The sequence below is a fragment of the Sardina pilchardus genome, chromosome 3 (assembly GCF_963854185.1).
Source record: "Sardina pilchardus chromosome 3, fSarPil1.1, whole genome shotgun sequence".
Taxonomy (NCBI): Eukaryota; Metazoa; Chordata; class Actinopteri; order Clupeiformes; family Clupeidae; genus Sardina; species Sardina pilchardus.
Window position 1 is genome coordinate 28,182,840 of NC_084996.1, and position 25,521 is coordinate 28,208,360.

At 47.3% G+C, this 25,521-nt stretch overlaps 1 protein-coding gene across 1 annotated transcript in view; it reads left to right on the forward strand.

The window, feature by feature from the left end:
* septin12 (septin 12) overlaps positions 1 to 25,521 on the forward strand; it is an 88,868-nt gene that overhangs the window by 7,083 nt on the left and 56,264 nt on the right. The window contains exon 2 of the mRNA XM_062532664.1: positions 1,702 to 3,120. Within this exon, the coding sequence (XP_062388648.1) occupies positions 1,702 to 3,120 (1,419 nt within the window). The remainder of the gene's footprint in view (positions 1 to 1,701; positions 3,121 to 25,521) is intronic.

Below are 25,521 nucleotides of genomic sequence, written 5' to 3' on the forward strand. Positions count from 1 at the left end.
TAAGGCTCTGAGAAATGACTTCTAGCCGGAGGTTTTTTTTTTTTGGTCGTTTGCTTGTCACCTCCAAGTTTTGTGTAATTAATGATTATGAAATTTGTTAGTCTGAGAGAAAGACAGAGAGACAGAGAGAGAGGGAGAGAGAGAGAGAAAGAAAGGGAAAGAAAGAAAGAGAGAGACTTATATCAGAGTTATCTCATTTCAACTCCCCACACCGCCATGCTTGTCTGTTCCGGCCGTCGTCACTGGCTGCTTTGATGCCCACATAAAATGCTTTTCTGTCGGCCGAAATGCTTCCCTCTCTCTCTCCCTCTCTCTCTCTCTCTCTCTCTCCATCTCTCTCTCTGTGTCTGGGCTGCTGCTGTGTGAGAGTGAGTGTGGGTCTGTCTGCGGACGCTCTCATTGTTCTCCACTGGAATTCTGGGTCATGGCAAGGGCCGCTGTAATCCAAGCCTTCAGCCCCTGACACTCTGTCCGTGAATCGGCCCTTTGTGCAGGAGGAAGAGCCTTAGCCTCTCACAAAGGGAAAAGGTCGGAAAACAGTGTTTGCCATTGGCTTTGTGTCCCAGGGTCTGGGAAAGGAGGGGGGGGGGGATTAAGGGACACCAGCACAATTCACATGGCCCAGGTGTGGAGGGGCCATTTTGTATCTAGTGGTCTTATTTGTGCATGCTAAGAGCTTTTTGTCTTTGTTAGTTGGTTTTGCATGTGTGTGTGTATGTATGTGAGTGCATTGCTACAAAGGCTGTCCAGAAAGCCCTAAAGATTTTAGTCAAAGACTACCACTAAGACTGCTACACGTGTGTACGAGGACTTTTCCAGATTGTTGGGCAATCTCAAAGCTACTTTTGTGTTTTTTTGCCTCGATTCTTGAGGGTAATGTACAGAAAATAAGGGCCTCGCTGTGCAGTGCAAACACGTGCACGCTTTCGCCAACAAGTAAATCAAATTAAACTGTCTAAATCCGCCATGCCGTCAACGGTCCTCTGTGTTTACGCGAAATCTCGGACCCCTTGTTAGCTCTGTGTCTGGAGTTACATGAATGAGACACTTGCAAGACATAACCTGGCTTCAGGAATGAAGTATGCTTTACATAGTGATGTCATGTCAGCCTCAAAGAGAGATCAAACAGACACCACTGTAATTATAGCTTGGCCTCTAACAATGTGTCTGATGGAGGGCCATTGAGAACGGGCCCTGCTCTGTCTTTTACACAGAAGTGCAGACTCGCAAGCTTTTAGTGGCACTATAAACACAATCTGGTAAATGACTGCTATACATCGATTTTTTTTTTTATTGTGATAATGAAAGCAACAGAGGAGCTTTGAAGTATGTGTGGATCAGTGTAAAGTAGATGGGTTACTTTAGCTGTGGTGAAAACCTGCACTTTTTTGTTTCCCTAGAGACATTCTTTTTACTATCTTTTACAGACTTAAGTATATGGTATTCTCTGAAAAAAAGTTTTGAGTCTTTCGCATTCATTGTTTTTCGTGTTTCAGCTTAGTAAAGATGAAAGGGCAAAACTATCGCACTACTTATCACTTAGACCTAGACTTTGATGTGTTAAAACTAAGTTTAGCTTTGTATACATTCGCATACCTCCTTAAGATCAGAGATTTGAATAAAAAAAAATATGAACTAACAAATGAATGAATCAAACCACCAAATGAATTTCTGCTGACATGAATCTCTATTCCGTTACAGCGCTGAAGCGATCCTTTGATATTGACGATGTGGACGACATCCCGGCCTTCTCCCCAGCGTCTCCTGTCACCTCCCCCATAAGCCCCACCTCCATTCTCAACAAGACCAATGAGAGCCGGAGTCCGTCCAATCACATGTCCTCGGCCTACCGCTCCCGGATCAGCGCGAGTCCCGCCCAGAGCCCCGTGCAGAAGACCAGGATGGTCTCCAGTCTGTCCTTCAACCGGGGCACCATGGGCAAGCCCAACATCCACGCCGGCACCGGCATCAACCGGGCCGCGTCCTTCCAGAACAAGTTCAGCCCCAACGGCTTCAACTCGTCGTCGGGCCCCGGCAGCGACAACGACAGCCTGCACAGCTCCTCCTCCAGCCTGGAGTACCAGGCGTCGTCCAAGCTGAGCTCCTACGCCACCAGCCCGCCGCAGAGCCCCATGTCCGGGGTCGGCGAGTACAACAAGGCCCCCTGCATGACCAGCCCCGTCCTGAAGAAGTTCTCCTCGCACGGGAACGTGTTCCACTCGGAGCTGGAGAACCCTCTGGTCATCCCCACCGAGCCCATGGGCATCACCCACGGCTCCATGCCCTCTCTGGATCTCCAGATCGGCGGCGAGAGCGGCGGCATGGGCGGCGGGATGAGGCGTGTGGTCTCGCCCGGCTCCCGCTTCGCCAACGCCGGCGTGCCCTGGAACAACGTGCCGCACCGCGGCATGCAGAACGCCGGCCCGTACGGCAAGGAGCCCCCGTACTCGCCCCCCTACTCGCCCCCCAACCACCAGCCGCAGCAGTCCCCCAAGCCCAAGGAGCGCGCCAAGCTCAACAAGTTCCCCCTGGATCTGGACAGCCTGGTGGCCAATAAGCCCCAGGCGGCGGAGGCGGCCGGCACCCCCCCGAAACCCCCTCCGAGGTTCTTGCCCCGCTCCATCAGCCCGTCCATGTCCACCAGCCCCTCGGCCTCCATCAGCAGCCTGGACAGCACCGACCTGACCCTCGTCCACCACCACAACAACAACAACAACGTGGACAAGAGGGAGCCGGCGTGCTCGTCCTCCCCGCCGGGCGCCATGCCCGTGCCCATGCCCGTGCCCTGCGTCAGCCCGTCTCCCGTGCCCCTCTCTCCGGCCCAGACCCCGCAGCTCAACCTGGCCTCCAAGCCGCAAGTCGTCCAGCTCTCCCCGGTCAGCAGCCCGCCGCCGCCGCAGCTGCCGCCGTCGTTCGCGGTCCCGGACCACCACGGCGCTAACGAGGCCGACCTCGACGCCAGCCAGGCCAAGGAGAGCGTTGGCTCGATACTCCAGAGGATTGCCTCCTTCTCCCGGGTGGATGCCAAGGTGCCAGCCCAAAGCCCCGTCCTTCCTTTCAGCAATGGCATTAAGAGGGAGTCGCCAGCCTTGCAACGGCAGGAGCATGCCAGGGAGGAAGGTAAGACAACATAAGCTTTTATAACTACTTTATAAGGACTACTACTCCAAAGAAAACAAAAACAAAAAAACACTTTTGTTCCATTACCTTCTTGCCTCTCTGTGGTCTCTGTGAAGAGCCACATTGGAACACCCAAACTATGCAGAGGGCTGAGGCTGCTTTGGCATTGAATACCATTAGTTAAGTACATACTGAGGGACATGGGAGGGGGAGGGTGGGGGATCACCCCCCCCCCCCTGCTGTCTACTGCCATTAGAGCCTCTCTTTGTTTGAAGCCATGCTGTCATCACAGGTGTCTGTCAACGCCTCACAAACATACAGTAGAGAAAGAGGGAGGTCAAACTAAAAGAAAATAAAGTCAGATGCATACCGAGACAGTGAATGAATGAGACAGAAGGTGTGTGTGTGTGTGTGTGTGTGTGTGTCGAGGGGGGGGTGCACCAACAACAATGGGTGAAATTCCTGTCATATCAACAAATAGCCGAGGGCAGCCAGTGATAGCGGTGCAGTGCGGCTTGTCAACACATTCACTCCCGTAAAGTAATCCCCTGCTGGCCACCACCGCTGTGGTTTCCTTCCTGGCAGCACGAGGCTGCTCTGCTCTCTTCCCCACAGGGGAGGGACGCCGGTCCCCCAGGTGCTGAGCTGATCCGCAAAGCGAGGCGTCTCTCACCTGCCTCGTCGTCCTGGGGGGAAGTTGGGAGAAAGAAAGAAAGAAAGAAAGAAAAAAAACACGAAAACCTGTCAAGGCGTTGTTGTTTTTAGCCCCGCTCACCTTTGGGGGATCAGCCCAAAATCCTAACGCGACGGGAAAGCGTTGACGTCGGCAGTCTAATGGTGTCTCCCCGGCTGACAGAGATGGGTTTCGTGGCTGAGACTGGAGGGATTTAGCCGTGGGCAGCATCCGTAAGCGTGCCGCCTGAGATCCGCTCACGTCCGAGCTGGGCTGGGCTGGTCTGGGGAGAGAGAGAGAGAGAGAGAGAGAGAGAGGGAGAGAAGCAGTGAGTTGAGGTCAAACAAGAGCCAGGACATCTGTGCCTTCAGAAGTCACCAATGAAACCAATGTGTGTCAGAGCTCCAGAGCTCCAGTACGAGACCAGATGTGACAGGTAGACGCATGCTACTGACACTAATGCTCAACTTATTGGTCAACACAAGCGCTAGTCGGTAAGGTGAGTGACTCATGTGATTCTGAGAGCAGGTGACATTGAAGTACTTGACCTACACCAGATAGCTTGGCCGCTGTGCTCGCTGGCCTTGTGCCTGGTGCCTTGGGCAGCCATGTGGAAGTGCTCACTAACTGTGGTTAAGACGTGCATCCCTTACAGGAAACAGCCAGAGATGAGAGAAGGAGCGAGTGACATGTGTGGAAGGAGGCTTGCCAAGTTCAGCCTTTAAAAAAAAAAAAAAAAAAAAAAAAAAAAGCCAAAGGGAAGAGAGAAGATAAACTTATCCACAAACAGATGACGAAGACAGAGCAAAAAAAGTTGTTATCTGACGAGCGGAAAGAGAGAAATCTAAGATGCAACCTTGTTTTTTTTGTTGTTCTTGGTTTAAAAAGCATTGTTACTGAGGGGTTAAGGGGCTATGCTGTTTTTTTAGTTTTTTTTTTTACCTTTTCCATTTGTTTCCCTACAATTCTCCTCATGTTCACTTGTTCTCTCTTTCACTCTCTCTCTCGCTCTCTCCTTTCTCTTTCACCCTTTCTCTTATTCTCATTTTACCTCACTCTTTCCCTGCCCCCTCTCCCCCCTTTCTCTCTCTCTCTCTCTGGTGCTGTTTAATGGAGGGAAGTGCGCAGCACTTGGTCTGACTAAAGAAAACAGAGACTCACTCAACTGTGAGGACCCCATGGGTGCCTGGTACTACGCTCGGCTATGGAAGAGAACATGTGGAGGTTCTCCCATGGCACCTATCTTCTGCATCTCTTCAAAAGCAAAAAAAGGGGAGGGGGAGAGAGAGAGAGAGAGAGAGAGAGAGAGAGAGAGAGAGAGTGAGGGGGAGAAAGAGAGAGAGAGTGAGGGGAAAGAGAGAGAGAGAATGTGCAAGGGGAAACACTGGGATGAGTGTTCTGACATCCGGCGTGATCTCGGACAGCTGGGTAACAAACGGCCCCACTAGTGCCATGTTTTCCCCTTAAACGTAAACACTGTTGCATTTGCACCGTGTGATTTATACTTTCCAGCGGATATGTTTTTTTTCTCTGGGGTGGGGGTGTGGGGCAAAACTATAGGCCTGGCCTCGGGGCAGGTTTTCCAGGTTAACAACTGTCAAGCTTTGTTTTTTTTGACAGGGGGCACGGGAGTCAAATGGACATGTTGGTGATGTTGTATGGACTTCTTCCTGAAGCTGACACATCCATATCCATCACTGTTGGAGGGTGGGAGGGGTGAGGATGTTAGCTTCAGCCAGACCATAACAGTTACTCTGGAGAGAGAGAGAGAGAGAGAGAGAGAGAGAGACAGAGAGAGAGAGAGAGAGAGAGAGAGAGTTAACTAATCTGAGGCAGCTGGCTAGTTTGAACAGAGCTTAACTGTCATTACACTGACGTAGGTGTGGTCGTGTGTGTTTGACTCTTTGTAGTCTATCCTCGTGTTCCCTTTCGAGTGCATCCTCATATTTCTTTTCTCTCTTTATCTTGGCCACTGGACTCGAGCAGATGTTTCGGTGTCACCGAGCCAGCTTGACACACCCCGCTCATGTTTTCAGCGTGTTAAAACAGTGGTATTTTTAGATGTACATCTAACACCTCACCCACTCCCATTGTTCGGAGGTCCATGGGGGTTGTTTCTGAACTTCCTGAAAAGGCAGTGAAAATGACCATTCATCAAGTTTTCTCTGATGTCCTAGGTTTTGTTAACCTGACCTTTTCCCAGCTCTCGCTCTTACATAATAGTTAAACATAAGCAATAATACCAGGATGTCAATGAAATTGGCTACATTCATTTAAGAGCTGTATCCTGAGAACCTTTGGGCTTTGAGCGCGCTCAGTTGAAACGTGCTATCCCTCGCACTGACACTCACCTGGCATTCTGTAGGACATGAGGGGATAAACAGTATGTGTCCAGTACAGCTTGCAGCTCACAAATATTTACATGTAGGCCGGTCAACTTTCTGCGTGCTCGAAGAGGACGAGAGTTGAGTGTTTTTACTCTGTGTGTGTAAACCTGTCATAACTCAGCCGAAGGGGTTTTCCGTGCCGTAGATGTCATCGGTCCAAAAGGAATTTTGCCGATAAGAGTTAACTCCTGAGAGACACTAGGTCTGATCTGGCCCTGATGTGGCCCTGATGTGGCCTGACTGCTGCCAGGGACCCACAGGTTACCCTGTTCCTTGCTTGGAGCACTTCTGATGTCAGCTCATTAGAATGTATTTTATGTCCATCACAAATTACCGTTCACTCAAGCATCAAAAGTATGGCATGTGAAATACCAAGAGTCTTTCACACTCAAGTTCACTCAGTTGAGCACAGCCTGAAATACCTCAATGCTGCTCATGTAAGACTTTGCTCACAGAATCTCAAATTGATCCCCAGAACAAGGAATCGGATCCAATGGCGGGCCAGACTTGTGCCAACATCAGCTGTGGTACTGATATTGAGAACACGTTTGGATGTTCAGCGCCACACACACAGAAGAAAGCATTAAGACAGTCCTTGTTGTGCATGACTTATATGCGCTCGTAAAAATGAAACATTTCCTCTTAATGGATGTTCGCCACGAAATGATTATGTTATGCTACAAGCACTTTTTTTCTTCTTGATTTCGAAAAGCAAAGAAGTTTGGCTCTCCAATGAAAACATGAAAACAAAACCCAGCCAAAGGGGCTTTTCCTCTCCACCCTTCCTCCTGCAGAGGATTGACTGACTGAATGACTGACTGACGGACTGGAAAAGAGGAGATGGGGCTTTTTTGAAGTTTAGGAGGAAAAACACAGCAGAGAAAACACTAATTATATTCCTCTCTGTGCATCCTCCTTTACCCTGACTCAGCAGAGAAATCTTAGATGAGGGGAACAATGGAGTGCATCTAATCTCCCTTTATAGATATATGGCAAGCAGCATTTCCTCCAAAACAGATGACCTTAGCATCGCTGGGGATAGATATCCGGAGATATCCGGAGCTGGTGTTCCTCCCTCCAATCTCCCTTTTCCAGTACAGTAAATATGGACCGTTGCCAATGTTGCCATAATTGCACAATTCAAACAGAACGAAAGATAACAATAGCAAACATTTAATTTATAAATAATAAAGGGTTATATGTATGGCAGCGTCCGTCAGTAATAAAAACATTGTTAAAACGAGACGGGGTTGTTTCTAGTTAGGACAGGCTTTCAAATAAGTTTCTGCACTCTCCCTGTACTCTTTGTTTCTGTTTCTCCCTCCCTCCCTCTCCCTCCCTCTCCCTCTCTCTCTCTCTCTGCCCCCCCTCCCCAGTTTCATGTTGCCACATGCCAAGACCAGGCAGCAGGCTCTTTTCTCTCTTATACAGCACAATTTATTCTGGATTTAATGACAGTGATTTAGGGAATAAATTCTTCTCCAGCAGATGTTTTAGGCCACCCTCCCACTATCCCCCCTGGCTTAAGGAGAGTGAGCAAGCAAGAGAGAGAGAGAGGGAACTGTTCTTTAGAGGAAACTGTCAGAACTCATGGATTTTGGAGGAAAAAAAGCACACTTGGAAGAAAAAAAGACTTCGAAGTTCTTCATTCATCTGTTTCCTTTAGCCTCCAAATATGTTTGGGTTCTTGGGTGAAATGATGGTTGAAAATATAGATTATAGATTTGTTTTTACAAAAAAAATGTATAATGGTGTGTTTTCTTGTGTGTTTTCAGTCAGCACTCCCAGTGTTAAGTTTAGCCTCTCTTTCCTCGTCCCCTGATCAGTGTTATATCCAGCCGCAACCGGCCTGTCTTTGGACTGCGACTGAAATGTGTTTCCTCAGTCACTAGATAAGATTACACTGCCTTGTTAAAGTTGTCTTATCATCGAGCCGTGCAGCTTGGCCCTGCAGCAGGAGAGATTGCACACTTTTTCTCTCTTTTCAAGTCTTCTCTCCCTCTCTCTCTCTCTCCCTCTCTCTGTGTAGAGTTCGGATGAAGGCAAAGGCACTTTAAATGGCTTATTTCCATTTGGATTTACAGTAATTTACCTCTTCAAAAAGAGGAGAGTGATAAATCACCTAGGTGCCACGTCAAAGACAGCCAAAAGATGAGTAACGATTGCGGGAAGCAGAGATACCTCTCTGCGTGTGTGTGTGTGTGTTTGTGTGTACAGGCATGTGCGTATGTGTGTGTGTTTGAGAGAGTTTGTGCGCGCGTGCACACATTTGTGTGTAAAAGGATAAGGGACCAATTTGTGCCTGATTTACTACTATTTAGACAGGGGAAAGATTTAGCGTGAGGGAACTCTTAGGTGTGATGCCTCATTGCACCATGCATGGGAAACTGCTGGCTGCGTGCACACATGGATGTTGACAGTCTGTGTATACCTTCTCCTAACATAGTTTACCTTCACATGTGTATAAGCACGCATGGATATGTCTCACTCTCAGACATATTCATTAGTCATATAGACGCACAAAAATATGTGCATGTAGACATACTCATCTGCAGGGATGATACATGTATTTTAAATACAAAATAGTATTTTATATTTGTATTTTATTGGGTTGAAGAATCAAAATACTTAATACTTATTCATTAGTTTCATCAGGTCCCTTTCCACAAGTGTATTACTGTAATCAAGCACCATGCAGTCTGCACTTCTAATCTAGGTGCTTGATTTTATACACCTGTGGAAAGGGACCTGATGAAACTCATGAATAGGTGTGTATTTTTGTAGTTTAAAAATACTGCCAAATATTTTTTTTGGTAAAACCAATACTTGTGATGATGTGATGACATCATGTAGCGTCTGACTGGTGTTGCCTTAGTGATTTGCCCAGACTTGTTATGGTCACAATATTGAGACTCAGGAAGATGATCCATATAGGTTACTCACGCACGATACACTCTCTTTCACACCAAACACTTTCCTGAGAACTTTCATCATCAGTTTCTTGAGAACTTTAATAATCCAATCAAAACACAGGCAAACCGTTTATGCGGTTGCCCTGCAATATTGCTCAAATGTCCTGTGTATCCCCTAAGGCAACATGATGAAATATTCATATTAATCCCCCTTGGCGTCAACACCATTTAGTGCTTACACAGTACCCAGTTACGGTAGTTAAAAACCAACTAAAAGGGTCATGTTCCTTCCTGATCAACAGCGTTATGCAGTGCTTGAATTCCCCCTTGGGGATCGATAAAATCTATCTATCTATCTATCTGTCTGTCTATATCTATCTATCTATCTATCTATCTATCTATCTATCTATCAATTTTGAGCAATCTGGGCACTGACTATGTCAGGGGCTTGTCTGCACTTGACTAGTTCAGTTGTGACTTTTCGAGTGCATTTCTAACACAGTATTTAGGGATTCATTTATGAGCTGGAACAGGCCGGTCAGCGTAGTTGCTCTGTGGACTGTTGTGTAGGTTTATGACATGTCTCGTTCGCAGAGAAAAGCTATTCCTCTTAAGCACTGTCCCCTTCATCAGTGTACTGACTGAAGGAATAAATGAAATAGACAGATATGGAAGGTTTGCAAAGTGATTGACAATAATGCTCTTTTTTTTCAAAATACAAAAATACAGTATTTTATTTTGATTGGATACATGGCATGGCTACTGTATTTTGTCATTTATTTTCATACACTTAAAATGAGGGTATTTGATACTTTATTTTGAAATGTATTTTGGTGTATTTTTGCCCATCCCTGTTTATCTGTCTGGTTTACTCTCTCTCTCTCGCTCGCTCACACACACACACACACACAAACACAAAAACAGACACACTGTGTCAGTCGGTGCAGTGTACGTCTGACCTTGTCTTATCCTCTGTGTTACTGTAGGCTGTGTTGATAGGTAGAGGACAGGCTTGTCAGCAAAGCTTCCTGACAGAGCCCAGGGTGGGGTCCCCCCCCCCAACAAACACACACACAGACACACAGACACACACAAACACACACACACACACACACACACACACACACACACACACACACACGCACACACAGTACAAATATTGACCGACTTCAAATTGACCAACATGCATCAGTAGCTATGAGTTTGCAGTTGGAATTAAACCACAACACTCACTAACCCAGGGACAGTTTGTATGCCTAACTCAGTACAACACATCCCACATTACATACAGGACTTAATGCGACAAATGGTTATTAGTGTGTGTGTGTGTGTGTGTGTGTGTGTGTGTGTGTGTTTTTGTGTGTGTGTGTGTGTGTGTGTGCGTGTTCGTGTGCGTGTGCGTGTGCGTGTGCGTGTGCGTGTGCGTGTGCGTGTGCGTTTGTGTGTGTGTATGTGTGTGTGTGTATACAAAGCTGTGAGCACAGCTGTGTGTTGTAGCAGCCTGTGTGTGTGTGAGTGGTTTTTTTTTTGAGTGGTGTCTAGGTTACAGGTCAGACAAACAGCACGGCTGATTTCACTGGCTCGACACTCCACACATGCTGTACAGAGCTGTTCCTTATGACAGGTACACATGCACAATCCATGTGTCCACAGTATTGACAACGAGAGTGTTTGGGTGCATGTCTGTCTGTCTGTGTGTGTGTGTGTGTGTGTGTGAGTGTGTCATCACATGCATACATGTTTGTGTGTGTGTGTGTGTGTGTGTATGTGTGTGTTTGTGTGTGTGTGTGTTGGAATAGGACACATTTATAATAGCTTCATGCACTGCAGTCACCCTCGTTGGATTTTATTATTTGAGGTTAATCACACTAGTACTACACTTACTGGTTAAGGAGCTGAGCTAGCATGCAGTAGCCAAACCACACCTGAACAAAAGTTGTCGGTTCAGTTCCCATTGTGCCCTTGAGCAAGGCACTTATCCCCGAGTTGCTTAAATTCAGGACAATGGCCCTTGTAATAAAAAATTGGCATTTGTAAGGCGCTTTGGATAAAGCCATCTGCTAAATGAATAAATTGTAGATGAATCATCTCCTTGAGAATATGAATTGAGCCTGTCCAGTCAATCCCAGAGACAGGCAGACATAGCAGGCTTTGAGGCCAGTGTCCATGTCCCATTTACAGGAGTATGTTCTGCAACAATTAGCGTCCAATAATAATAATAATCAATGGAACGGGCTACTCCAGATGTGAAAGCGCTGCAGTCTTCACATTTTTGAAAAATTTACACCAGCCTTCTAAAGCTATTTTAACACTGTGAGAACAAAACGCTTCAGTCGTGTACCCGATATAGCCCGGCTGTGAGAATGTACCCAAGACATTATTCCTATGACCTGTATTGACAGATCCCTTTTCGCTGAAACCTGTCTCCTTGGGGCAAATTCATAAAAGCAACCTGCGATCCTTGCAATGGAAAAAGAACGAGGCACCGACTGAGGGATGAAATGAGGGGCAATTTCATGGGATTAATTAATTCTTGGTGGAAAAGTATTTCCTGCCCGAGGGAAGGTACGCACATCATGTTTTGGATCAGGAGCCAGGCTGACAGTTTTTGTCCGTCTCGCATCAAAACGCCGTTCACTGACCCGCTCTACAGAAACAACGGAATCCAGAGGGGAAAATAATGAAAAGGAAGGAGGAGAAGATGATTTGGGTGTCATTTTGGATGTCAGAGCTCTTGTTTGAATTACACAGAGCTAATTGAAATGGACACGTGCGAACATTCCCACGTAAGCGGCCGGACGGTGTGTTTATTGAACCTCTAAACCATCTGATTGTTTTGTGGCACTGCAATATACATTAGCCCCAAAAAGATAATCATATGAAATCGAGCCAGAAAGGAAATGGTCATTTAGTACAATTTAGTCTCATTTGTGCTGTGTATTTTTGCTGGGGTTCAGTTGATTTGGAACTCAAATCTGGAGTTCTCTTGCTCAGCCCCCCTCCCCCTCGTCCCCAGCACACACACACACACACACACATGCGCACACACACTGCATCGTAACCTTTGCATGCAGTTCAGACTGCGTCCAATGGCTGCAGAGGTCAAAAACACTTGTGAGTGGCTCCAAAATAATTCTCATTAGCCTTATCATGCCTCAGATAAGCTTTAGTGTGCAGCTCTTACATAGTACAGAGCAGCTATCCATTGCCTCAGGCCCGTTTTTTTTGGACAATCTGTTTCTTGCTGCGTTTACATCGCCCCCCCTTTGTAAAAGGTTACTTTTGATCGAATCCACCAACTTTGAGATTAACCAGCGACGTCTCTGATTGGTCTTTCGCGAAGCCCCCGTAAAAGAGTCTGGAGCTTGTTAGTGGGGTCTCAGCGCACCTTTTAAATCAGCGTTGCAGTGTGGGAATGTGTGTTGTATACACTGCGTCTGGTAATGGCGGTAATGTGCCGCACTTTCCCCCCACTGTTTGAAACGTGTGAGTGGGAGTCGGCACATCATTCAGATCTTTCGACAGAGCCGGTGATTTAGAATGTGGCAGCTGTAATGCAGGGCAGCTGCTCTCGGGTGCTCACTTCCTCCTCTTGCAGCGTATAGTCCACACACACACACACACACACACACACACACACACACACACACACACACATTCACACACATATGTATACTGTATATACATACACACACACACACACACTCACACACACACACACACATACACACACACACACACACACACACACACATTGGTAACCTCAATTAATAAAAGTTATATTAATGTTATATGATGGATATTTAATGTTGTGATGGATATTAGCTAAGCACGGCCCAAACATAACCTATTGTCAAATGATATTATTGGTTATGTAGACTTGTTGTTTTTAAAAACAGCAGGAGAGACAGGAGAGAGAAATCAGACAGTTAAGGAGAAATAGTTAGAAGTAGAGAAGCTCTGCAGCCTATGACCCTGCAATTTATAAATGCAATATTCTCTAAGTCTGATGAGGACAAGCAAAGCATTCTTAATAACAGATGGAGCAGGAACCAGAATAAATATCTTCAAAGGCAATTTGGTTAAAGTGTGTTGGTTTAATTTATAAACCTAAATACAGTAGGCCTATATAGTCCACTTTACTAAATGAGCCTTAGGTCTAATAGGCTGTATTGTGATTTGTGCTATAATGTATGAAATATACTTGAAATACACACACACACACACACACACACACACACACACACACACACACACACACACACACACTAGTAGTATAGCTGATGTATGATGAGGCCCAGAAATCCTCAAGCTTATGATTTAAAATGCTGGCAAAAAACTGCCATTCATCACCCCAGGCCCAAGATCCAGAAATGGAAAGAGACACATAACCATCAGGCGAATATCAACAGTTTGACATTACATGACCAATGGGCCTATCTATAACTTGCATGAGTTCGAGGAGATTTTTCCATTATCTGGTCCATTTCACGTGGTCTCAGTAGTTCCAAGTCATATAGTTTACGAGATGTCTGTCGACACTGCCTTTGGGTTGTGGTATGCTGGGTTGCGTAAGGCTTCCTTACTGATGGTTACTCGGTAATGATTAGAGCCTATTTCGCAGAATTGCACATTAGTGAGACTGCAACAAAGGCAAACGTCCAAAATCTGCAAGATGACATTAAAATTCTGCAGCTATCGCAAGAGCTAAATTGAAGTCATTATAAAGTATTAAAGATGAGTGAGTGATACAATTTACTATTGGTGCTGTAAGTGAGAGAGAGAGAAAAAAGTCTCTTTCATAAGCATGCGTGGAAACTTTCTGTCTTTATATTCTGTTAGATTCACTCATTTCCATCTGATAGCATTCAGAACTCTAGAACTGTCTTCCTTATCTTATTATTTGATTTCTGGAAGAGGGAGCTTAAAAGGAAAGTGATGTCTCCAAATGCCAATTACATGAAATAGATCACTTTCTCGCTTCTCTCCCTTGTGCGATCACATGCATCCAATGCAAGGGGACGGCTTCAGTGCCCGCTATTCATATTGAATTGGCATCAGCGGCGGATTCAACATGGGATTTGTGACTAAGCCGTGCTGGAAGTCATTACCGGGTCATTATCCACTGATTTTGCCATTCCGATGCCAGGTGCTTAACGTGGGCACTCGCCAGGTCCGAAGCGATCTAAGGGGCAGTGAATGACTGTTGCCCAGTCAGCGCCAGTGCCATTACCTGGTCCTTGTCCAAACTTCAAATAGCCTTTATATCTTTAAGCATACGTTTGGGCTTTTTGCCTTCACGTCAATAGGACAGTGGGGGGAGAGACAGGAAAGGAGTGTGGCACAGAGTGTGGGTGGGATCGGGACATGATCGCGGGTCAGAGTCTTTCCAGGGGTGGGTTAGTATGCAACAGAACAGTGTGCATTGTAAAGTAAGCAAGTAAACAAAGTCAGTAAGTAGCCTTACAATGTAAGCCAGGACCTTAAACCTAATTATACTGTTAGGTCCAGTCAAACAATTTGTTAATTTCTGATTGCACAAGAGGTATTCAGTGGATGGGAACATCCTTTTTATATCCCAATCAGACTTTCCACTGGCGGTAATCACTTCATGTTTGATAATCTTCAACTAACTTGAACTATGATACTATGACTGCAAAGTTCCATTCCTTCAAAGCAGTTTTTAACACAATATCTGACGGTTTTCAAGTGAGGAATGGGAGCAGCAAAAATGGAGCCAAATCATGGCCTCGGTAACACAGCCGTTTTACAGACCAGGCCAGGTTGTGATCTGGCACGGATTCGCAACATGTTCCCAGCATCAGGTGCTAGCCGGATGTGGCATGCGTGTGGTGGGGGTGTAGGTGCACGTTTAGCTGCATCCGAATGTCATAATGTTTTGGTGCTCAGCGTCAGGTCACCCTGGGTGTTTGAACGTAATCACCAGTCACTGAGCTGTAATCAGTGGGTCTTTGTGCTGCCAACCCCCCCACCCCTCCTCCATCAAGTCTGCCATGTTACGGTAACCCACTGTAACCACCACCTGCAGTGCAGGAGGGCCCTAGTGCGTTGCGACACGTTGTACCTTCATTCCACAGGAGTGACTCACTCCCCCCCCCCCCCCCCCCCATGCCATTTCCCTGCCCACTAATCTACTGTTTGTTATGGTTAGTGGAGCGGCCAACTTTTAATCCGTGAAATATGTGCTCCTTGAAGGACAGTGCTCAGGAAGGCAAAGCAGTGATTGTTGTGGTCAAGGTCTATTGTTTTGACAGCTCTCCTTGTCCCTATTGGGATGTCAGCTTTGATCCTGAAAAGGGCATCTACAGTGCATGTGGTACTGATTGATGTTTTTTCTTCTTTCTTTCTTTTTTTTCTTTCTTTCTTTCTTTCTTTCACTTCTTTCCATCCTTGGTTTCCCAGTCATGAGGGCTGTTTTCTTCCTTTGTGGCATGAATGCGTGTGCTCAAACATGAATGTGCAAACACACACTTATGCACACGGACACACACAGACCCACACACACATCTACACACACACATTCACACACATACACACACACACAGTTTTCCAGGGTCAGTCTCTCTGCCACAGGGCCTTAAAGTATGACACTTGACACTCATTTCATGCAGCTTGCTGGTGCTTAAAGCTGTTATGGGAGGCTAATAGAATTTTCATAAACATTCCTTGGCACCACGGCCGTTTCTTTGGCATTCCTAATGCCCCCACTGTGAATTATGAATCCCCCCCACCCCTTCGCCAACCCCTTTAACTGCACATTGCAAACCCACAAACACACAGGCACACACACTCGACTCCTGCCATGTGTGAGCGCGTATGCGTGGCCATGCACACACATTAATAATGACCCCAGACAAGTGTTTTGAAGTTGATTAATGAAGCCAGGCACCATTTAAAATATGCGTGTGAGGAAAATTCCAAACAGTTTGCCGGTCGGCGGTTGAAGGTTAAGCTCTATGGGCGGCCTGTTTATTCTCTATGGGAGCGGTGGACGCCATAACTGGGTTATTATATTTGATCTCCGTCCCTCTCTCTCTCTCTCTCTTTTTCTGTCTTTCCTTCTCTTTCTCTCTCTCTCTCTCTCTCTCGCCCCCGAGTGTGAGATCGTCGTTTGGGTTCGTCGCAGCCCAGAGGCACCATATCTCAATAAACAGGAAACAATAAACTGTAGTGCTGATCTCCCCTCTCTGTCTCCAGGCCTCCAAATGACTCACATCTAATAAGGGGTGTGATGCACGCTAGTTGACAGTCAGCTAAAAAACACTTTAAGAGCGCTCTGTGTAATAGCCAGCCTCCTTTTTTTACGGGCTGGGGCTGCTCCTATTGATGCAAGGCCAACAAACATCCTTCACTAGCTATTAAATAAAAAGAAATGGAGGACTTAAAATAAGCAAGTAGGGTAAGTGTTTATCAAAATGCAGAGAGACTTTGAGAGAGAGAGAGAGGGAGGGAGGGAGAGAGGGAGAAGTGTGGTACTTCTCATTGTTTATATAACAACAAGGCTTGCATACAGAGGTCTGACAGGGAGAAAGAAAGAAAGAAAGAAAGAAAGAAAGAGAGAGAAGGAGATGTCAGTCATGCAAAAAGGGAAAAAAAGAAAGAAATTCAGAGACTCGATTCAGAGCAACGCAGAGAACAAACTGTGAGAGAGACCAAGAGAAAAAGTAGTGAGAATCCGAACACACAACGTGAGTACGAGAGGCCGCTCGCTCACACCCACACTCGCATTTTCAGCTGAACTATCAAATTACTGAGAGGATGGCCCAACACAGCGACGCAGCGCGGCGCAGCTATTCCCACATAGCTGCCACAGCTGTCCTACACACAAAATCACATTGTTCCGCGCACACCAAGATTCTGTCCTGGGGGCATCTGAGATTCAAAATTACATTTCAGACAAGCTCTCAAATGGTCGCCGGGACCAAAAACAGGCACGGCTTTGTTTTCGGTTTGGCTGTCAAGTCAGAGGCCGCCACAGCACCTGACCAGGGCCAGCGGTGCTAGAAAAGCCCCTCTGAAGAGGGAGCTGTCCAGATGCAGTGGTCATTTTTGGCAGTAGACTGTTTTTTGTTTTTTTAAAGTATATATTTTGGGGCTTTTGCCTCTATTGTGAGAGAACAGTGAAGAGAGAGACAGGAAGTGTGTGGGAGAGAGAAATTGGGCGGGATCAGGAAATGACCCAGGTCGGACCCGAACGCAGGGGTCCAGGTGTCCCAGCGGGCACCTGGACCCCAAGTGTGGCATAGGTGCTGTAGCCGGTAGCACCACAGCGTCACGCCCCAGTAGACTGTTTTTGATGTAATAGAGATGATTACAGAGTAACTGCGTCTTCATTGGCATCGATTGACCGTTCCAGACGGGGGGGAAAGTTCCATACCAAATCCTGGAACGGGCCCGGAATGTGTTTACCGTACCCGCCACAACAAGACTGCTGTCCGAATCAAAGAGCAGGATGGCAGTGTGAGTAAGTGTGAGTGTGTCTCTGTGTGTGTAATAGAGAGAGAGTTTGTTTTTCTGTTTACACATAAACACAGACAAGGGGGAACTCCTGGAGAGGAAGGAAATGCCAGATTGAACTCCACGGAACTGTGTGTGTGTGTGTGTGTGTGTTTGTCCCTCTTTTGAAAAGCCATAATAAACTTACCCGGAGTGTATAAACATTTGGAGATAAGACGCTGTAAGATATACTTTGCTCTCTCTCATCTCTGAAATGCATCCAGTCCAGTCGCTGTAAAAGAGAGAGAGAAAGAAAGAGGGAGGGAGGGAAGGAGGGAGAGAGAGAGAGAGAAATACAACTGTGAGCAGGGTGCTATGAGCTTAGACGCAGACCTGACAGCCATGAACCGGGCAACCACAGAGTCAACCCAGTGACCGAGGGCTGGAATCTGTCATCACTGGCGGTGTGAAGTAAACTTGATAAGCTTCGCCGTGCAGATCAATGATTAAGCTCTATTTCCCAGTCCCCTTAAGTCTAGCTCAGATACTGGAGAGTAACCTCTGTGGGGCTCTGAACAGGTTGAGCGGAATGATTCGTGAAATTGTACGTTTTGCAGAGAATATTTAAAACAGGATGAAAGAGAAAAAAAAACGAAGAAAAAAACTGGGAGGAAGAAAGAAAGAAGGAGAGAGGGAATGAGACTGTATGTGTGTGTGTGTCTCTCTCTCTCTGTGTGTTTATGTGTGTGTGTGTTTATGCGTATGCATGTGTGTGTGTGTGTGTGTGTGTGGGCATGGGCGTGTGTGTGTGTGTGTGTGTGTGGGCGTATGTGTTTGTGTGGGTGAGTGTGTGTGTGTGGGTGTGCGTGTTTGTGTGTGTGTGCATTCCTTCGGTTCACTCAGACATAATCACTTACAGTTGCTTGATCATGTCTGACCCGACTCGGGATGCTTTCCAATCATCTCGGCGTCTCTTATTAATAGAACGCCAACCCCGTGCCCTGAGCGTGCTCAGTGGGCGCGCCGCGTCTTTAATTAGACCGGCACTCAATTACGGCCATCCGAGTCGGAAACACGGCAAACTTGGGCAAATAGATGAGGCTAATTCCCATTTGCCGGGGGTGATTAATGCGCCGAGGCCCCGGTCCCCTTCTCTGTTTGCACTCCTGACTAGAGATAAGGTCTGGCCATGTGAAAATAAGGGGAGGAAGGGGAGGGGAGGGGAGGAGAGGAGAGGAGAGGAGAGGAGGGGTGGGGCATCGGGGGGGTTGAGGGGGGGTTGGGGTGGGGTGGAGAAGCTGAAGAGGGGGTTGGGGGGTGGTAGGGGGGCGGTGGGGGTTCAGGGGAGTCTGATAAGATAGCGATCGGGTTCGGCCTGCTGATGTGGTTGTATTTCTGCAAGGGCTCTGCGGAGAGAGAGGGCACGAGAGAACCAGGAGCCAGGGGAGACACCCCTCTTGCCCATAGAGAGAGTCAGTGTGCGTGTCTGTGTGTGTGTGTGTGTGTGTGTGTGTGTGAGAAAGAGAGAGAGAGACAGAGAGAGAGAAAGAAAGAAAAAAGAAAAGAAAGAAAGAAAGAATGAAAGAGAAAGAGAATCCCAGTGTTCCTAATGTGGTTTATTCTGGTCTTTACCTCAGTGTAACGTATGAATTGCAGGTCAATCAAGCATTCTGAATCTGACCTGGAGACCAATTGACCACTAATGAGGGGCAAAACGAGAGAGTGTGCGAGCAAAGGAGAGCGAGCCAGCCAGGGAGACAGGGTTAGTTGGAGTTGGAGCGTGTGTTTGTATGTGTGTGCGTGTGTGCGTGTGTGTGTGTGTGTGTGTGTGTGTGTGTGTGTGTGGGCATCTGGCTGTGGGATCCTGTTTTTGTTTTCAGAGGAAAGCTCCAGCTCTGCGGGTCCTTGACCAATTACTGCTGCCTGCACTCTGTTTGCAAGCCAACGGAGGGAAGGAAGGAGAGAAGAGGAGAGGAGACGAGCGAAAGGAAGGGAAGGGAAGGGGAGAGCAGAGAGAGAGAGAGGGGGAGAGGGAAGAGAGGAAAAGGTTTGTTTTTGTGCTCATCAGGGGAAAATCTGCTCCAAGCTGGAAAGTGTTGCGTTCACTCACTCACGCGCTGGCCGCTTTTTGCTCTGGGTGTGATTGGATTGGACGTGATGTAATGTTTAGATCACAGGGCCAGCGAGGTTCCAGCGCGGGCTGGTTGCGGCCCCTGCCTCTCTCTCCGGCCGAGTCCGTCTGCTCCGGGGCTGTCCATCGGTTTCCGCTCGGAGAGCTTGTTTATGGCGTGGTGCTGAGGAGCTCCATCTGTGGAGCACCACACCCCCCCTGCACACACGCACGTGTACACACACACACACACACACACACACACACACACACACACACACACACACACACATACACAAACACAGGCAAGGAATCCCCCTCTTTGGAAAACTGTTCTTTGGTGTTGTTTATTCACCATGGTAGGGAACACCACCAGTCTTGACTGCTCACACACACAGCTGCTCATCTGTAAGGGAGTTTACAGCAGAGTGATAGGCTAGAGGATGACCCGTATCTGCACTGCTGGAACCCGTCTGTGAGTATAGGAATCAGTGCTGCAGTATGACTCTCAGCACAAACACTGCTAGTCTGTCACCACCTAAGCCCTAAGGAGCCCCTGCGACATTATTACATTATCTTTCATTTAGCTCACACACTCTTGCCCCGAGTGACTAAGGCTTATGGCCTACATCCACAGTACTCTTCCATTTGTGTTTTTTTTAAACAAAAAGTCGTGACAAAAGTGTCGCAGATTCAAATGAATGCAGACACCCTCTTAGGAGCTGTTCACACTGACACCCTTTTTTCACCTCCAAAAACGCATTCTGAAGTAGTGAGTGATAAAAACCGAAGATTCTAGAGCGGAGCTCGTAGCACTCTATGATCTTTGATAAAAACATGCAAGGTGGAAATTAATTGTGTACATATTGTTGCTATGATACGTTATATTTAGCTAAATAGCATGGTGTTGCTATGATACGTTATATTTAGCTAAATAGCTAGCTCCCTGACTTAGCTAAGGCAGGCAATTAGGCAACAACTCATTGTTGGAAAAAAACCCCCCCGCAATGTCAAAAGTTGATTTATTTTTAACTTTAAAGGTCTCACATTTTTAGAAGCCTCGCTTTTTTTCTGCTTGCGCCCTGCTTTTATAAATATGAGGTCGTGTTCCAGTCATTTGCATTGTTCCATAGGGAAGCAATTGAAGTCAAGCGTCTGGAGGTGAAAAGCATGTCGGTCTGAACAGCCCCTTACAGTAAACCCAACTACAGTACAGGGACACAGTGAAGTGTCGTGTTCAGGGGCATTGGTGGTGTAGCTGTTGGGATGGAACTCAGCAACACACATCCCTGTGCTGTTCCACTGGTGAGGCAGGTCTCTGACCACTAGACCACCACCACCTGGATGGTGAGATGAGCTGTAAAGTACATGGCAGAATCGTGAGACTGTTGACTTCTAGCCTGCACAGGCTCACCTCACCTCACTTCACTGTGTGTGTGTGTGTGTGTGTGTGAGAGAGAGAGAGAGAGTCCCAAATGCTGTATCCCTTTTTTCTTTCCCTTGTGATACTACTGTGTTATTTGTAACACTTGCTTTGGCAACTCTGTTTTAAACAGCCATGCTAATAAAGCATCTTTGAATTTGAATTTGAATTTGAGAGAGAGACAGAGAGAGAGAGAGAGAGCAAGAGAGAGACACGTTTGCCCTCGAGCACCGTGTCACAAAAGAGACCCGCCTCGTGCAAACATGCTCTGTCCCCTGTGTGACCGGCGCTCACCCTGCCGCTAATGACACGCTAATAACAAACCGCCGCTTCTCTCTCCTGAGGAGCCTGCTGCAGGGACCCCCGCTGTGGTGATTAGGGGCCGTACGCTGCGCTCCACAGGGACTTATTCCGCCTTCCTGTTACCTTGGAAGTTTGGGACATGGAGCTGGGAATGATGTCATACCTGAATTTCAGTCTCTCGCATCTTATTTCAGTCAAAAGGTTGGGAGACCATTTAGCCCTGTGCTAGTCCCATGTTATAGTTGAGACCTTGAATTTCCCCTTGGGGATCAATAAAGTATCTATCTATCTATTTATCGATCTAATCATTGACCACATTGTCAGCATAGCAGTTGGTACCTGTGCATTACGCAGTATTTGACACAAACACACACACACACACACACACAAACAAACACACACTGTCCGGTCAGCACCAGTACTGGAGGCTGTAAGGGAATGCTGGGACTTTTGAGGGGGCCTTGCCTGTGGGTGAATACAAGCGGATGGCATTGTGCCTGGACAGCTGTATTCCAATAGCTATATCGGAGTGTTGGATTGTTCGTGCCACCTTGTGGTATGGAGGCTGGCAGCCAGAAGAGACAGCCTCTGGGCACACACATACACACACACAAACACACACACACACACACACACATACACACACACACACACACACACACACACACACACACACACACATACAGACACACACACACACACACACACACACACACACACACACACACACACACACACAAACACACACATATGCATACGCACACAGACACACACACACTCACACACACACACACACACAAACGAGTAGGCGTGGTTCAGCAGGCACCGTTTACCCAGAGCACTGTTCCCATAGACCCCACTGTACTGTCTAGCTGCAGAATACCTGTCTGTGTATGTGCATGTCTATTTGCTTATTCGGCTGTCTGTGCTTTGCAGCACACAACACATGACTTGTTATCATGGCAGACACTTTAGTGTCTCTCCATATCTGCGAGCCTGTCTGACTGTGTACAGTGGTGTTAGCCTCCTCTTTCTCTCCCTCTCTTCATCTTTCTCTCTTTATCTCTCCATCTCTATCTCTTCATCTACTTCTCTTTCTTTGAATCTCTCTCACACACACAGTCTATTCATCTCTTTCTCTTTCTCTCTCTCACTGTCATTCCCTCTTTATCTGTGTCTCTCTTTTGTACCTTTCTGTTTCTCTCTCTACCTGTCTTTCTCTCTCTCTCTCTGTCTTTCTCTCTTCTCTTGCACACTTTGTCTGTCTTCCCTCCTGCATTAATCACACACCTGATTACAGGTCGGCGTGGTGACAACCTGTCTGCATAGCTGTCTGTCTGTCTGTCTGTCTGTCTGTCTGCATAGAACCTGTCTGTCTGCATCGGGTCTGCCTGTCTGTGTCTGTCTGCCCCCGTAATGTATTCCGTCTGTCTGCTATCATATCTGTATCAGTGTGCGCCTGTTTGTTGTGTTTTGTGCACTGGGTCTGACGCTCACCTGCAGTCAGACGGCACCCGGCTGACCTGCCCTATCCATCCATCAGCCTGTAGCACTTCCCACACCTCAGTCTCGCTGACTCAGACCCCCAACCACCCACCCAGCCAGATCACCCCCACCCCACCTCCACCCCCCACTCCCACCCATAAGCTTCCAGGGCTTTCTGCTTGTGGAAAAATACAGACACAAGAGCCAAGGAGGAGTCCTCAGACGCCAGGCACCATCCCCATCCTCCCCACCCCCAGCTGCTCTTACAGATGCACCTCTTCCTTTTAGCAAAGTTCTTATAGGCAAGTCCAACCACTAGGCGGCCATCTTGGTAGCACTTTTGGGCAGTTATCGGGCAGCTATGTTCCTATTCAAGTGAAACTGGAGGCATACGTAACGGTTACTTATCTTTTCCTTTCGGTTTATTCGGCATTGTCTTTCTTGTCTATAGTTTGGGCTTTTATAAATCGTCCTAACTTAATCTCGTCTGTGAACAAACGTTTTTTTAAAAAGAAGAAACTGCCAGAGCACACGGGATCTGTGACTTCTCAGGTCCATGCCATAACCGGAAGTCACGTAAGGGTTACTTACATAAAAGACAATTGCCATTGTGGTGTTATGAACTAACCCCATGCATTTCCATGGAGGATTCTTTGAGCGGTGTGTCTGCTCATTACAGAGTTTCTGCTGTTAGCGCAGGTGTGTGGGCAGTTAGCTGGACGGCACATGGACAGCGGTGATGTGCAGCGATGTGCACTTACGTTCTGATGAAACGAAGCTGAAATTTGTCACCCAGACTGACCGTATTTGGGTAAATCTGTCCCACGTTTAATTCCCTCCGGTGGTTTCACTTTCAGCGGAGTGCACGCTGTCCATTGCTTCTCACACTCGTCTTCTTCTCTTCCTTCTTTTTTTTCTTTTCCCCTTTTTTTCTGCTATTCTTCTCTCTCTTCCTCCCCTCTGACCTGGGGTGTGCCACTCAGGAGAAAGGGGGGCTCAGCAGATAGGCAATTAGGAGAGGAGAAGTGTGCCCTCTCAGACCCTGCGACACACACACACACACACACACACACACACACTCTCTCTCTCACACACACACACACCACATATGCACACACACACACACACCACCCACACACACACACACACACACACACACACACACACACACACACACATACACACACACTGACAGGACACCCGATACCCTAGGCCTGAATGCCCCAGCCACTGTGCTCCACCCCCAGGCAACAGTCAGCAGGTAAAGTTCTGGGGTAACTAGACGAGGAGACGCAAGGCCAGACACTAAAGTAGTCGCTGTGGCTTTCTGATGCACTGGAGCCAGGGAAGAGTTACGGCTTGTGGAAAGATGATTGCCCCCCCCCCCCCCCCCCCCAACACACACACACACCCCACCACTTCGGTTCCTTTGTGTCTCACTTTCTCAAACACTCTCTTACCTCCACTCAAACACTCTCCTCCCTCTCTATATGTCTCTCTCGCTCTCTCTCACACACACACAAAGACAGAAACACACTCACGCACACAAATCCAGAGGCTTGGGGAGAGAAACACACACCCTCTCATGTTCACAGTAAGAACATGATGCTGCCTGTCCATCTCGCTTCCTCGTGGCCTTTTTTCATTGCTCCGCACAAAGCCACAGGAAATATAGGTCAGACAACAGATGTGCTCCCGACCACACAACAAATCACAGGCGCTCCCATCGAAAGCACATCAAAAAGCAGAGGCCATCCGCTACCTGCCCCCCCCCCCCTCTCCCACAGCACTGCAAACACTCACACACAGCAGCAGTTATCTCTCCATGGCTTTATGAGTGTGTGTGTGTGTGTGTGTGTGTGTATGTGTGTGCGTGTGTGCATGTGCATGTGCGCACGCTTGTGTATGTGTGTGTGTGTGTGTGTTTCTTTAAAAAGAGAGGAGGAGAAAAAAAGTGACAAAGAATTTGTGTGTCTGTCTGTGCGTGTGTGTGTGTGTGTGTGCGCGCGCGCACGCATGCTTACAGGCGAGCATGTCCATGTGCCACAGCTAATAGAGCTTCCAAGTTCTGAGAGAACCTTTATCACATGATCCCCAGCTCCTCACTCAGGCACGCCGCTCGCCTGCCTCCATCCCTCGCCAGCAGTCATGACCCAGTAGAACCTTCCGGCACTGCCTCAGCCCCATCACCCTAATGGGCGCAAATTACCCATAATTCTTAGGAATCTCAGCTTCAGTCGTCTCCCCATAAACCCACTGTGTCTCACTCGGTTGCTTGAAATTCCTCCTTTTTTTGACTGGATGATTAAGTGGGGCTTTTTTTTGTATGTGTACTTCACCAGACGGCCACTAGAGGACAGTGTGCCATGTATCAGTGGCTATGCTAATGGATTAATTTCATTAGTCTGTGCTGACACTTAGTCACTGACTCTTCTAAATGAAAGATGCTGTGTGTAATTAATCAGCAGTGGGGCTAGCAGCTGCCTTTGGGAGACCCCCCCTTCACACACACACACACACACACACACACACACACACACTGAGCTGCCTAGCGGCGCTGTGGACGGCCATTTCACAGAGCTTCTTTAAACTTTAATTTTATTTCAACCAGACATCTTACTTACTCAGAATGAACAATTACAAGTCAATTA